At 39.2% G+C, this 13273-nt stretch overlaps 1 protein-coding gene across 1 annotated transcript; it reads right to left on the bottom strand.

The window, feature by feature from the left end:
• Positions 1 to 1428: 1428 nt before the first annotated feature.
• On the bottom strand, positions 1429 to 12131 carry c3h3orf38 (chromosome 3 C3orf38 homolog). Its single transcript, XM_008107748.3, has 3 exons — positions 11739 to 12131; positions 5392 to 5612; positions 1429 to 4666 (listed from the first exon to the last, which is right to left on the bottom strand). The coding sequence occupies exons 1-3, from the start codon at positions 11878 to 11880 to the stop codon at positions 4052 to 4054; spliced, it is 978 nt and encodes a 325-aa protein (XP_008105955.2). The 5' UTR covers positions 11881 to 12131; the 3' UTR covers positions 1429 to 4051.
• Positions 12132 to 13273: the final 1142 nt, after the last annotated feature.

The raw sequence follows: 13273 nt of genomic DNA, 5'->3' as shown, positions 1-13273 counted from the left end.
GACTTGCAAAAGATATATTAAGATCCAAAATAATTACAGAAAATGTTTTTGTGTGTAACATTATGTCCAAACATGTGAAAAAATTAGAAGTCCTTACCTGCAGATAGCACTAGCTTAGTTATACATTTTGATTTTCTTGTTACATGCCTTCAAGTTTTTTCTGGCAACCCTAAGGTAAACCTATCACAAGATTTTCTCGGCAAGATTAGTTCAGAGGGGCCTCTGAGGCTGAGTGATTTCAGGATCACCCAGCGAGTATCCATGGGCAAATGAGGATTCAAACTCAGGTCTTTGAATTCAGTCTACTATTCAAACCACAATACCACAGTGGCTCTCTCAAACCTTAACTATTCAGGAGAAAAACAATAACAAGGTAAAGTGTAAGGTTTTTTTTTTCTTTTTAAATGTTATTTATTGAATTTTGCACACTGAACAGCTATTCTTCCACTAAAAGTCATATTATGTACCTCATCAATGAAACTGCAATTTCCGTATTATTCAAAGATTCTTAAATAAACATGAGTCAACTGTTGATGCGGCAACTAGAAAAACCAATGTGATTATAGGCTGCATTAATAGTAGTGTCTAGATCAAGGGAAATAATATCTATGTATACTGCTTTGGTTAGACCTGTTCATCATAATTCAAAAAGGATATGTACAACGTGTAGTATGTCCAGAGAATGGTAAAAGGCGTTGAAGCCAAGCCCTATGAGGAGCAGCTTAGGGAGCTGAGTATGTTTAGCCTATAGAAGAGAAAGTTAAGACAGGTAACGATAGTCAGGTTTAAATATTTGAAAGGATGGCCTATTGAGGAGGGAGCAAACTTGTTTTCCGTTGCCCCAGAAATGAAGACAAGGAGCAAGGGATTCAAACTACATGAAAGGAAGTCCTTCCTTATGTTAAGAGCTGTTTGATAGAGGAATATGCTGCCTGAGAGTATTGTGGAAGTTTTGAGACACTAGATGGTAATCTCTCAGAAGTGCTTTGACTGTCTGTGTTCCTACATGGCAGGGGGTTGGACTGGATGGCACTTGTGATCTCTTCATCTTTATGATTCTATGGTAGATTTCATTCTTCATATTCAAAGTATGAAGTGTGAGAAATATGGCCCAAGGCAACATGCAGTCTGTTCAGTTTCGTTGCCCCTGGTTTTTAATGGGGTGCCTTGTGATATGCTGCTGCCAAATGTTCTGCTGACATTTATTTCAGACATATCCTTTGTCAAACATACCTTTGCCAAACACCAAACTGAAGTGTAGACTTTTTTCCAGAATGTTGGTGTTAAGAGCTATGAAGCAGGGTTACTGTAATTTCAATTTCACTATTATTAATTTATCAGTGGGTTTTGCAAAACTATCTCTTCTCAGCATAATAATAATAATAATAATAATAATAATAATAATAATAATAATAATAATAATAATAATAATAATAATCAACAAAATTTTATTTATACCCAGCCACCATCTCCCATAGGGACTCGGGGCAGCTTACAAATAGCACACAATGGTGTCACACAACATATAAAATACAGTATATCTACATAAAAACCAATAACACATTTAAAAACCAGACATATAAAATTAGCAAGAGTCATAGTTAATAATATGGCAAAGTATGGGTTAAAAACATTAGTCCTGTCCCTACCATCACCCTAGCAAAAATAATGCTGACCTACCTTACACAAGATGTTGTGATTTTTACTGGAAGGTTATGTATAGTACATGAAGCTCTCTGAAGTTCTACACAAATGCTAAGTGATTCTAGATGTGAAACAAAGGCTTGGAATTTACTTGCCAGTGCAGTTGTGTATGTCATGCTTCAACCATCTCATATCAAGATCAAGATCATTCGAAATCTGGTTGGCACTTTACTGGTATTCTCCATCCCAAGGTCATTTCCCCATCCTGCTCTGCCCACCCCATTTATTTTATCCTGTTTCATGCACTTTGTTCATCAGTCCTAATCTATAATGAGTTACGACAGTTCGCCACACTCATGCTTAGGATTGGACATTTCATGGGCTCACTAATAACTGCTTAAGATTGTTTTATGCTTTTATAATTTTATGTTGTTTTAAACTGCTGGTTGGTTATCCTGTTTTATATAATAATGTATGTGTTTTAAACTGGCTATTTTATGATGTTATGATGTTGATTGGGCTCGTCCCCACGTGAGCCGCTCCGAGTCCAATCAGGGAGATAAAGACGGCATACAAAAATAAAGTTGTTGTTGTTATATTACTAGCCATGATAAATTTTCCTTGCACATGTATGTGAGAATGAAATAAATAACTTAAATGCATTATTTAATAAATCAATGTAATTTAGACAAAAAGTTGGCAAATATAGCCCTTGATATGCTTATTTTCCCCATGGTAAAGACAGCAAAACATAATTACAAATAAACTGACTATTCTTTTTCAGCAAGCATTTTGCTTTAAGTCTTCCAATTATACATATGTCTTAAACATTTGTTTGTTTTTTAGAATAACTACTTTTGCTTGAAAAGTAGTTCTTCCTTTGACAAAGGGCTTTTTCATTGGTGTAAATTTCCAAAAGCAATGTTCAAAATTTTAAGAACAAGAATTCTCAAATGCTGCCATTCATTGAGAAGTAATAAATATAAGAAGAATTGATGTTTTTGCACTTTATTGTTAACTGAATAAATCAGAATGTAATTGAAAACTGTTTCCTCCATTCATTAAGAAAACTAACAAAGTAACTAGTTTAAGGACTGCATTTGAACTAGATTAAAACAACAAACCAAATATCTGATGCAATAGTTTAACCTCACCTTTAACTAAAAGACAAGAAGGCGAACGTATGTGAATAGCCGCATAAAGAAGTTATACATGGAAAATTCACAATTTCAACCTAATTAAAAGCAGAAGTAAAATGAACCTGTTTTGGAACTTGTAAAAGCTTTGGCTAGCTAAGAAAATCAGGAACATAACAGAAAATGATTTACAAATTATAAATGTTTTCTTTTCTGTCAGCCTGAGATTTTGGATCTGTGAGATATTTACAGGAACTTTTTTTTAAAAGAAACCCTTTAAAAGAAACCTTTTAAATTAGATAAATAATAATTGTATTGAGATCAATGATAGTTTTAATTCAAGCTTAATTTTTTTTTAAAAAAAAAGGAAAAGTGAGAAGTGCATGTAAAAAAACCCAACATAAACAATTTCCCAAGAAATAGTAGTGCAGTAATAGTTATGTGATTTGTCACACTGGCATTTCTTTACAGTGGAAGACACACTCTCTGAGAAAATGCCCCCAGCAAAACTGTGGCAAAAGGCAACCTTACATTCGTATAAGACTGGGCTGAGCAAATCATGGACCCTGAGATATTGTTTTGACTTCACGGCTGGCTATGTTGCCTGGCATGGCTTAGAATTACCAAAGTAAAAACTGGGGAGGGTTCCTATAAAGTTTGAATGACTATGTAGGAGAGGGAATATCAACAAGTGTTGTTTTCACCTCTATTACAAAGAAGCATTTTCTTAAAATTAATTTTCTTAAACAATTAAAAGGTACAATTTTCAAGATGGAAACTCCACAATTTTCAAGATAGAAACCCTAAGGTGGATGAAAGTTTCAGCTCATCCATACATGGATTGCCACAAATACATCACTTTCTGTTGTGTGGTGCATACCCTCCTCCCTGCAAATCTCAAAATTTCTCCCACTCCAAGGATAGAAGCCACAACTTGGCAAAATAATCTCCAGGTTTTGATCGGTCTCATTTGGGCTTCTTTATTTCCACCTAACCCCAAGATCTCTCACAGAGGGGGAAAGAAGTGACTGCATGAAGAATATCTGAACGTCCCTCTCATTTTTCCTTCCATTTTACTTTTCATTTTGGAAGCAGTATGATTGACTGAATCAGCTTACTAGTAATCAGTTGTCACTCCCTAATTTGGGCAATTCTTTTACTTAGTCACTCAATCAGAAAATCTGACCGAAAAAGCACAAGCAAACAATGTTTTTGAATGCTCACGTATGTTCATGTGCTGTATTTTTTCAATGTCCACAAACTTTCTTCCTTCAGTTTTCCAAAGAAAGAGCTCCATATTTTTTAGGTTCAATCAAGGCAAGTTCCTTGGGTGCACAGAATTCCTGGAGTTCTTCCTGTACATATTTTATGCATGGACTTTCTATTTCGGTCCCAGATTCCATGGCATTCTGACCAAAAATCTTTAGATTCACAAACTTGATTTTCCACGTATTTTCCTTGAACGGACAGCGGATGAGTCCGAAGATTTGTTCAAAGATTCCCAAACAACAAGTATTTCTATGAATTGTACCAGCTACTGCCACCACAATTAACCCATGTGGTGAAACTGTGCACCTCAGGCCACCAGCATTCAAATTGGGGTTCAGAAAGAGGTATTCTTCTTTCACCAAGGACAATAAGCGAAGGCTCACCAATTCTGCACCGAAATACTCTTCTATGTTCTGTTCTGAAGTGTTATAACAAAACTTTAGTTTTGCATCATCCCAAAAGTGTTGTGGTCCCCATCCGTCTTGGGACTGTCCAATCAATGGGTTCTGAGAGTTCAGAATGCCAAAAAACCACTGACAAAACTCCTCTGCCAGACTGTAGCACTCTGTGTCATTGTCTTGTTTGTCTCCTCCCTGTTTCCCTCCTTCTTCAGGTTGCTGCAAAACAAAATTAGGGTGTTTAGTAGGGTCACAGTAGGGTAACAGTACAGACAGTGAAGATTCTATTATTATTAAAAACTTGATTTATACTCTGCCTTTCTCCCAGTGGAGACTCAAGGCAGCTAACAATCTCACACTTTGGTCATAGTTTTAAAAGCGCAATACGAAAGTTAAAATAACAATTAAAAAGTACAGTGTGGATTAAAGTAAAAACAGAGTAAAATATAATAAATAAATTTAAAAAATAGCCTTTAAAAATGGGTGTGTCTCATGTTGACATTTATGGCACAACTTCTAAGGTGTCACAACACGGGATTACAATAAGTGCATCTGCAATGTGGAATTAATGTAGCTTGACATCACTTTAACTGCCATTACTCAATGCTATAGAATCAAGGGAATTGTAGTTTTATGTTTTAGCCTTCTCTGCCATAGAGTACTGGTGCATTAAATCCTAGCATAACATAGCATTGGGTTATGGTGGTTAAAGTGGTGTAAAGCTGCATTCATTCTACAGTCTACGTGCACACAAAACAAAAGAGGCAGAAAGATAATACTTCTACTGTTCTGTTTCTCCTGTGCAAAAATGTTTTTACACAGCACACCTAGAGCTGAAGTGTATGTCCCTAATGCCACTTTGCAACAGAACAACTTAAGTCATCATTAAGTCATCATAAAAGTAATGTTTTGGATTTTTAAAAGACAGAAACAATAAATCTTACCTCTACATTAGGCTGAGCACATTTTTCATCTGAGGCACAATTTTTTAGCTGTTCACACCAGTACTGTTTTGCATGACTAATGAGTTGATGTTTCTCAGAAGAAGGAGGCACTATAACTCCTTTGGTTGCCAAGTACTTGAAGATTATCTCTCGAAATACTTTCTTTCTCTTCAACAGTTCTTCAGCACTTTGACTGTATAGTAAGATGGCATGTATGGCTTCTGAAAATAAAGTGAAGACAGAAATATTGCTTTAACTTTACACTGCACAAAATATTTATCAAGTCTGAGTCTACACGTCATTGATTAACAAACATTTTTGAATTATTTTGAAATTGCCAGGTTTTGCCAGTACTGCGTTTCCCTTTTTTTATTGCTACACATCCAAGAAAGTCTAATCCCATGTATAAGTCTAGAAATTTTAGTCAAAAAACAACTCCCCCCTCCCAAAACCGACTCTGACTTATCCACTGTATCTTAACTCTCCCCTTTTCTGGAAAGTGTGGCAAAAGAGAAAAGCTTAGTCCATCCTGGGAGAACTCAAAAGAAGCACCAACCCACTCAAATCTCTGTCATGGCACCACTTCTTGCCTTTTTGAATGCCTGAGTGGGAAAATGGGGGCAGAGGTGTAGCAAGCCCCCCGAGGCAACTGGTGACTTCCCCTCTGCAGAATGAACCTCAACTTGTCCATGGATCTTATCAAAATCCATAATTTTAGCCCCCAGATCTTTCCTCAATTTATACATGAGGTTGCTTCTCAGACTTGAATGGTTTAGTAATTCAAGAATGAAATCCAGTGGTATTGGTCCTACCACCAACATACAGAAATCATATTTGCTGAGTGTGTATCATGGGGTTCATACCCCATGGCTCCTGATGACACATCCTATGTATAACCGTAAGTCTAATGTGCCATCAAATCTAATGCACACCTCAATTTTCAAAACCTTGAAACCCAAAAAAGTATTTACCATATTATGTGAATCTAATGTACTCCCTAATTTTGGGAAGGTAATTTAGTCAAAAAAGGTGTGCATTAGAATCAGGTAAATATGGTATTTGCGGTCATTGACACGTATCCCCCCAAAATCCCTTCATTGGGTTTCAAACTACACAGCATTCCTCCCCCCCCCCCCCAAAAAAAAAGACTCTCCTGAAACAAACTATGTATAGATAATCTGTGATCAAGCTTTATGAAAAGTGGGCCTGCTTAACTTTAAAAAAATGCAGTATATAAAAACATATAGCAAAGATTGGGATTTAACTGCTCCAGATTATGTTGGTTATCGGCAAAGTGTACAGTTCTCATAAACTGAAACTGAATTCTATTTGCGTGTGTATAAGCCTTCAAGTTGCCTGTTGACTCAAGGAGACTCCTTGAGTTTCATAACGTTTTCTTGGACAAGGACTACTCAAAAGGGGATTTTGCCAGTTCTTTCCTCTGAGATATAGCCCCCTAAACTTCATATTCACCAGAAGTCACTCATTCATGTATTAACAAGGGCTGATCCTGCTTAACTTTCAAGATCAGATGGGATCTGATGCCTAGCTCTTCTCCTAGAGGAAATAATGGAAAGTGGAGAAGGTGAAAAATAGTGTCAGTGAGCAAATAGTAACTGCTGTCAAGAAAAAATGGAGGAAAGGCTATTTTACCATGTAATGTTGCAAAGATGCTTTTACTAATAGAGCTTTATATGATTCAACAAGATTGTGCACTGTCCCATTTAAGACTCTGAACAAGTGTTAGGAACTCCGCTTCAGTTTCTATTTACTTATAATGAATATGTAATAAACTTTGATTTTTAAGCTCCTTTAATGACACTATTACCTTTAGGTGTATGAAATCATCATTCATGTAATAATGGTGGCCACACAATGAGACTGCATCATAATGGTTATGTTTGTACCTGGGCACAGTTAATATTATTTTCAGTTACTTGAAAAAGAGGGCATTGCCTCATACTAGAAACATATATGAATTTAACATATCAATACCATATTTAATTCACAAGTGGTCTTTGACAAACATCTTGTCAGAAAATCACCAACATCACCCAGCAATTCAAAAAAAGATTGTAGCCATCAAATTCAGAACTAAGACATAATTTCTTGGCAAGCTGATTTCTTCCCTAAAATGTTTTGGGGATTTTGCCTTCTTAAATTAATACAAGATGATGACAGAGGTGCTGAGATCCAAATAGTACATGTGTATACATAACTTTGTTTGCTCTTATTAGCTGTGTTTGTTGTGCCAGTAAGATTTGGAACCAGCTGTGAGACAACAGCATACAAAAATCTGCATGCACCTTTCTGAATACCAGTCAACATATATCAAAAGCACTTAAAATAGAGCAGTCAAAAAAGTAATTTCAGAAGTTTCAAAACACCAATAAAATTCTGATGTCTTTTTGCATGTTGATAATGTCACTAGACAAACACGATTCCACTTTTGAATGTTTTTCTTCACACATTCATTGGTGAAGATGGGTACACTATACCCATCACCATCCAATGACATAAAAAGGTTTGGACTGGAGGTGGGGTGTCACCACAACCACTTTCCCATGAGTTCTACAAACAATTTCAAGAGACTTAATAAGCCATTTGATGCCAAATGTACTTGAAAGGTGTTTCATACAGTTCTGTGGATCATGGTGAACATTTCAGGGCTAATTCTGAACTAATACCAGAGCCTATTGAGGAGATTCTACACATACAGGATTAAAAAGAAAAGAGAGTCAACAGTGTACAAAGTAACAGAAGATCTATATAATATTATACTAAAGACTACACAGAATAATACAGGTAGAGAATTGTGATCCATTTATGCCAATATTTTCTAAACTTTTGTACTTTAGCGATTTGGGACTTCAACGCCCAAAGTCCCCAACCAGCTTGGCCAACAGCCAGGAATTCTGGGATCTGAAGTCCCCTTTGGGCAGATAAAGTGGGTATAAATAATAATAATAACAACAACAACAACAACACTACTACAGTGAGAAGTTTCCAAAACATTTAAGTGATTCAGATTTCAGGCCCACCAACATTCCACAATAATAATACTGTAATACTTTATTTGTATCCTGTGGCTTACACTTACATAACAATTATCATGTCATGATTCCACTTTTAACTGCCCTGCATGCATGCTATGGGATCCTGTGATAAGTAGTTCAGTTAGACTCGAGAACTCCCTAGCTAGGAATTCCAAATGCCCTGCCTAGATTTCTAGGATTCCATGCTAAAGAGGAATCAAAGTGCTACATTTCTACAGTGATTTCCAAACTCTAGCCCTTCAGGTGTTTGGGACATCAACCCTCAGCAGCTTTGGTCAATGTTCAGGGATTCTGGGAGCCGGAGTCCAAAACACCAAGAAAACCAACGTTTGGGATCAGCTGGATTAAAACCTGAAAAAACTTCACCAATGCCATCAGCAACTCTAACATCCACTGTGCCGAGAAAAGAACCAGGGAATCTGCAGAGAAATTTTTCATGCTTTATATTGAACAGATACATTAACATCAACCCAAGTCTTAGAATGTTTAGTGGATGTAAATGAACATTTTCTACAGAATGTATGTTTTACTACTTCATCACACTACAGCATTATCCACTTTAAATCCAGTTGCTGCCTCCTGAAGCATTCTGGGGCTTGTAGTTTAGGGAGGGGCCTTTAAACTGCTCAGCCAGAAGGCCAAGAGCTCGAACACTGTTTCCATCCTAAATATCTTGGTGTCACCTTAGATTGAACACTAACATTTAGGAAACACTATAAGAATACCAAGCACAAAGTAGCTGCATGCAATAACATCCTGCAGAAACTTACCGGCAGTGCATGGGGTGCAGATCCAAAATTAATAAGACCATCAGCCCTGGCCTTGTCTTACTTAACTGTGAAGTATGCCTGCCCTGTTTCGCACAAGTCTGTCCACACGAAGCAGGTGAACATAGCACTGAATGAAACATGCAGAATCATCACAGGATGCCTTAAACCTACACCTATGGATAAACTCTACAAGCTAGCTGGCATCCCACCCCCCATGTGCGATGGGAAGTTGCTGCTAACTGTGAGAGAAATAAGGTTGAACACTGTGAAAGCCAGCCTCTTCCCAGTAGGCTCAAATCAAGGAAAAGCTTCATGAGAACCACCACTCCTCTTAATGTTCCCCCAACAAAAGCAAGAGTATCCCTCTGGGCAACTAAACCAGGAAATCCCAAATGGATGGCCACCAAGAGGCTCTGCCTCCAGGAGCAAAGCAAGAATGGGCAACTTGGAAGTCCCTGAACAGACTCAGAAGCGGAGGGAGCAGATCAAAAGACAACCTGATTAAATGGCACTACCTAGAACAGGGGTCCCCAAACTTTTTAAACAGGGGGCCAGTTCACGATCCTTCGGACCGTTGGAGGGCCGGACTATAGTTGGCCACCGAGCAATAATAATAATGACAACAACAATAAAAAAGAGGGTTGGAAGAGACCCTTTGGGCTATTGAGTCCAATCCCCTTCTGCTTTTGTGCATTAAAAGCACAAGCAAAGTACCCCTAACAGATGGCCACCCAGCCTCAATGTTAATAATAATAATAATAAAATTACGATCTGCCAACTGCAAAAGGCCACCCTACTGGGATCTACACACATCATCCAAAAATACATCACACAGTCCTAGACACTTGGGAAGTGTTCGACTTGTGATTTTGTGATACGAAATCCAGCATATCTATCTTGTTTGCTGTGACATAATAATAATAATAATAATAATAATAAAGAGGGTTGGAAGAGACCCCTTGGGACATTTAGTCCAATTCCCTTCTGCCTTTGTGCACCAAAAGCACAAGCAAAGCACCCGACAGATGGCCACCCAGCCTCAATGTTAATAAGAAGAAGAAGGAGGAGGAGGGTTGGAAGAGAAGAAGAGACCCCTTGGGTCATTTAGCCCAACCCCCTTTTGCCCTTGTACCATGGGGGCCGGATAAATGGCTTCGATGGGCCGCATCTGGCCCCTGGGCCTTAGTTTGGGGACCTCTGACCTAGAAGAATCCTCCACCTTCTGCAACTGTGGAGCAGAACAAACAACTCTGCATCTATATGCTTGCCCACACCCTGCCTCATGCATAGAGGAAGAATTGTTGAAAGCTACAGACAATGAAGTTGCTGTGGCCCGTTTTTGGTCAAAAATTATTTTGCTGCTTGTGATCCCTCTATTTTTATCCGTTTTACACTTATTTATACAATGCTTTTGACATGAAATAACAACAATGATAATAGCCAGAGAGAAGCTGGCCCTCACTAAACTACAAACCCCAGAATTCTGCAGGAAGCAGCAACTGAACTTAAAGATTTCACTAGGAGCTCAATGATTTCTAAACTCCAGGTAGTTTCAACTTCAACTACCAGTAAGCCAAAGTCCAGGAATCCTGGGAACAGGAGTCCAAAACAACCAAAAATCCAAAGTTATTTGGGGACCTAAAAGCTGAAATAAAGTAGAGATGAATCTGAGCAGTGTCACAACTTTGTCAGAAATGGACAAACTTCAACCCTCCAGGTGTTTTGGACTTCAATCCCCACAATAACAGCCTAGCCTATCCACTTTAAATCCAGTTACTGCCTCCTGCAGAATTCTGGGGCTTGAAGTTAGGGAGAGGCCTTTAAACTGCTCAGCCAGAGAGGACCTGTGCCTCACTAAACAACAAATTCCAGAATTCTGCAGGAGTTAGCAACTGGGAGTTTCACTAGGAGCTGAAGCTGAAAAACAGTTGCCTTTGAAAAACAAAATTAAGGCCCTAGGAGACTGAAATACAACTGAGGAGGGGATTTAAGCTGGATCACAACTTTAATCTATGACGTCCATGATTTCCAAACTCCAGGCTTCTGAGTATTTTCAACTTCAACTCCCAGTAAGACAAAGGCCAGGCATTCTGAGAATTGGAGTCCAAAACACCCGGAAGTCCTAAATTTATTTGGTGGACTAGCAGTGGAAATAAAGTAAAGAAGAATCTGAGCAGGATCCCAAATTTTATCTATGGCAGGCATGGGCAAACTTGGGCCCTCCAGATGTTTTGGACTTCAACCCCCCACAATTCCTAACAGCCTCAGACGCCTTCCTTTCCTCCCTCAGCCGCTTAAGGACGAGGCCTGCGGCTATTAGGAATTGTGGGAGTTGAAGTCCAAAACACCTGAAGGGCCCAAGTTTGCCCATGCCTGATTTATGTCTATCTAAGTTTGGGAATCAAGTGTTGGGGCTCCAACTCCACGCTTTCTAGGAGTTGAACTCCAAACAACTTGGAGAACCAAAGTTTGGGGAGGGCGGGCCACTGCCTTGTGAGCGGGCCCCAATTCAAGGCGGCACCTTGGCGGTCGTCGGGCTGGACGAGGCGGGCGGTGACGGTGTCGGTGAGCGCCAGGAGGTCGTCCGTGTCCAGCAGGCCCAGCAACTCTCGGCAACCGTCGCGCTCGAGCTCGCTCATCCCCGCCCGGGCCGAGGCAGCCATGGCGACCGGGAGGCGATGAGGCCTCGCGCCTTCGAGCGCCGGGTGGAGGAAGAGCAGCCGCCCTGGCCGACTCGCGCACCGCCCCGTCCCCTCCGCCTGGAAACCTTGGCAACCGAGTGGCGCGAGTGCTGAGGCAAAAGGAAGACGCCACTTCCGGCGCCTCTTGTGCTAGGGCTTTGATGAGGCGCTGATTCGCCTATGGCGCGTCTTTGTAAAAGGCTCGGCGTGGAACGAGGGTGGGCCTATATAGTTCCGCGGAGTTTTCCTTCTGTCTTCACCCCCTACGGCATAGGCAACACAACTCTGTGATATATTTTAACCTTTGACGCCACTTTACCTCATGGCTCGGTGACATGGAATCATGGGAGTTGTATTTTGGTGAGGCCCCGGCAGTCTGCCAGATAATAGTACAGTAATATAATACAGTAGAGTCTCACTTATCCAACATAAATGGGCCAGCAGAAGGTTGGATAAGCGGATATATTGGATAATGAGGGATTAAGGAAAAGCCTATTAAACATCAAATTAGGTTATGATTCTACAAATTAAACACCAAAACATCATGTTATACAACAAATTTTTACAGAAAAAGTAGTTCAATACGCAGTAATGCTATGTAGTAATTACTGTATTTATGAATTTAGCACCAAAATATCACGATATATTGAAAACATTGACTACAAAAATGCGTTGGATAATCCAGAATGTTGGATAAGCGAGTGTTGGATAAGTGAGACTCTACTGTAATACTTTATTTGTAACCCACCCCATCCCCCCTAGGGAACTCAGGGCGACTTCCAACATGATAACAGGCAAACCTTAAATGCCTATATAAACAAATGTAAAAATTAAAACAGAAAAACTAATACAATACATTACAATAAATGATAAAGTATAATAATAAACATAATAATATAATACATAATACTATAACATATAATATTAATACATAATAATTAAAATAATCATAATAAATAATAATAATACATAATTAAATATAATGGTTAACATAACATAACATAATCGTAGAATCAAAGATTTGAAAGAGATCTCATGGGCCATCCAGTCCTACCCCCTGCTAAGAAGCAGGAAAATCATAATACATTTTTTTTCTCATGTCAGGAGCAGCCTGAGTCGCTTCTGGAGTGAGAGAATTGCCCACCTGCAAGGACGTTACCCAGGGGACACCTGGATGTTTTGATGTTTTTACCATCCTTGTGGGAGGCTTCTCTCGTGTCCCCACATGGAGCTGGAGCTGATAGAGGGAGCTCATCCGCGCTCTCCCCGGGTGGGATTTGAACCTGGCAGCCTTCAGATCAGCAACACAACCTTCAGGTTACAAGGCTTTAACCCATTACGCCACCGGAGACTCCATAATACATTATAATAAATG

The sequence above is a fragment of the Anolis carolinensis genome, chromosome 3, assembly GCF_035594765.1.
Source record: "Anolis carolinensis isolate JA03-04 chromosome 3, rAnoCar3.1.pri, whole genome shotgun sequence".
NCBI classification, from domain to species: domain Eukaryota; kingdom Metazoa; phylum Chordata; class Lepidosauria; order Squamata; family Dactyloidae; genus Anolis; species Anolis carolinensis.
Note: the sequence above shows the minus strand (reverse complement) of the source record. Positions and strands in the feature narration are given on the sequence as shown.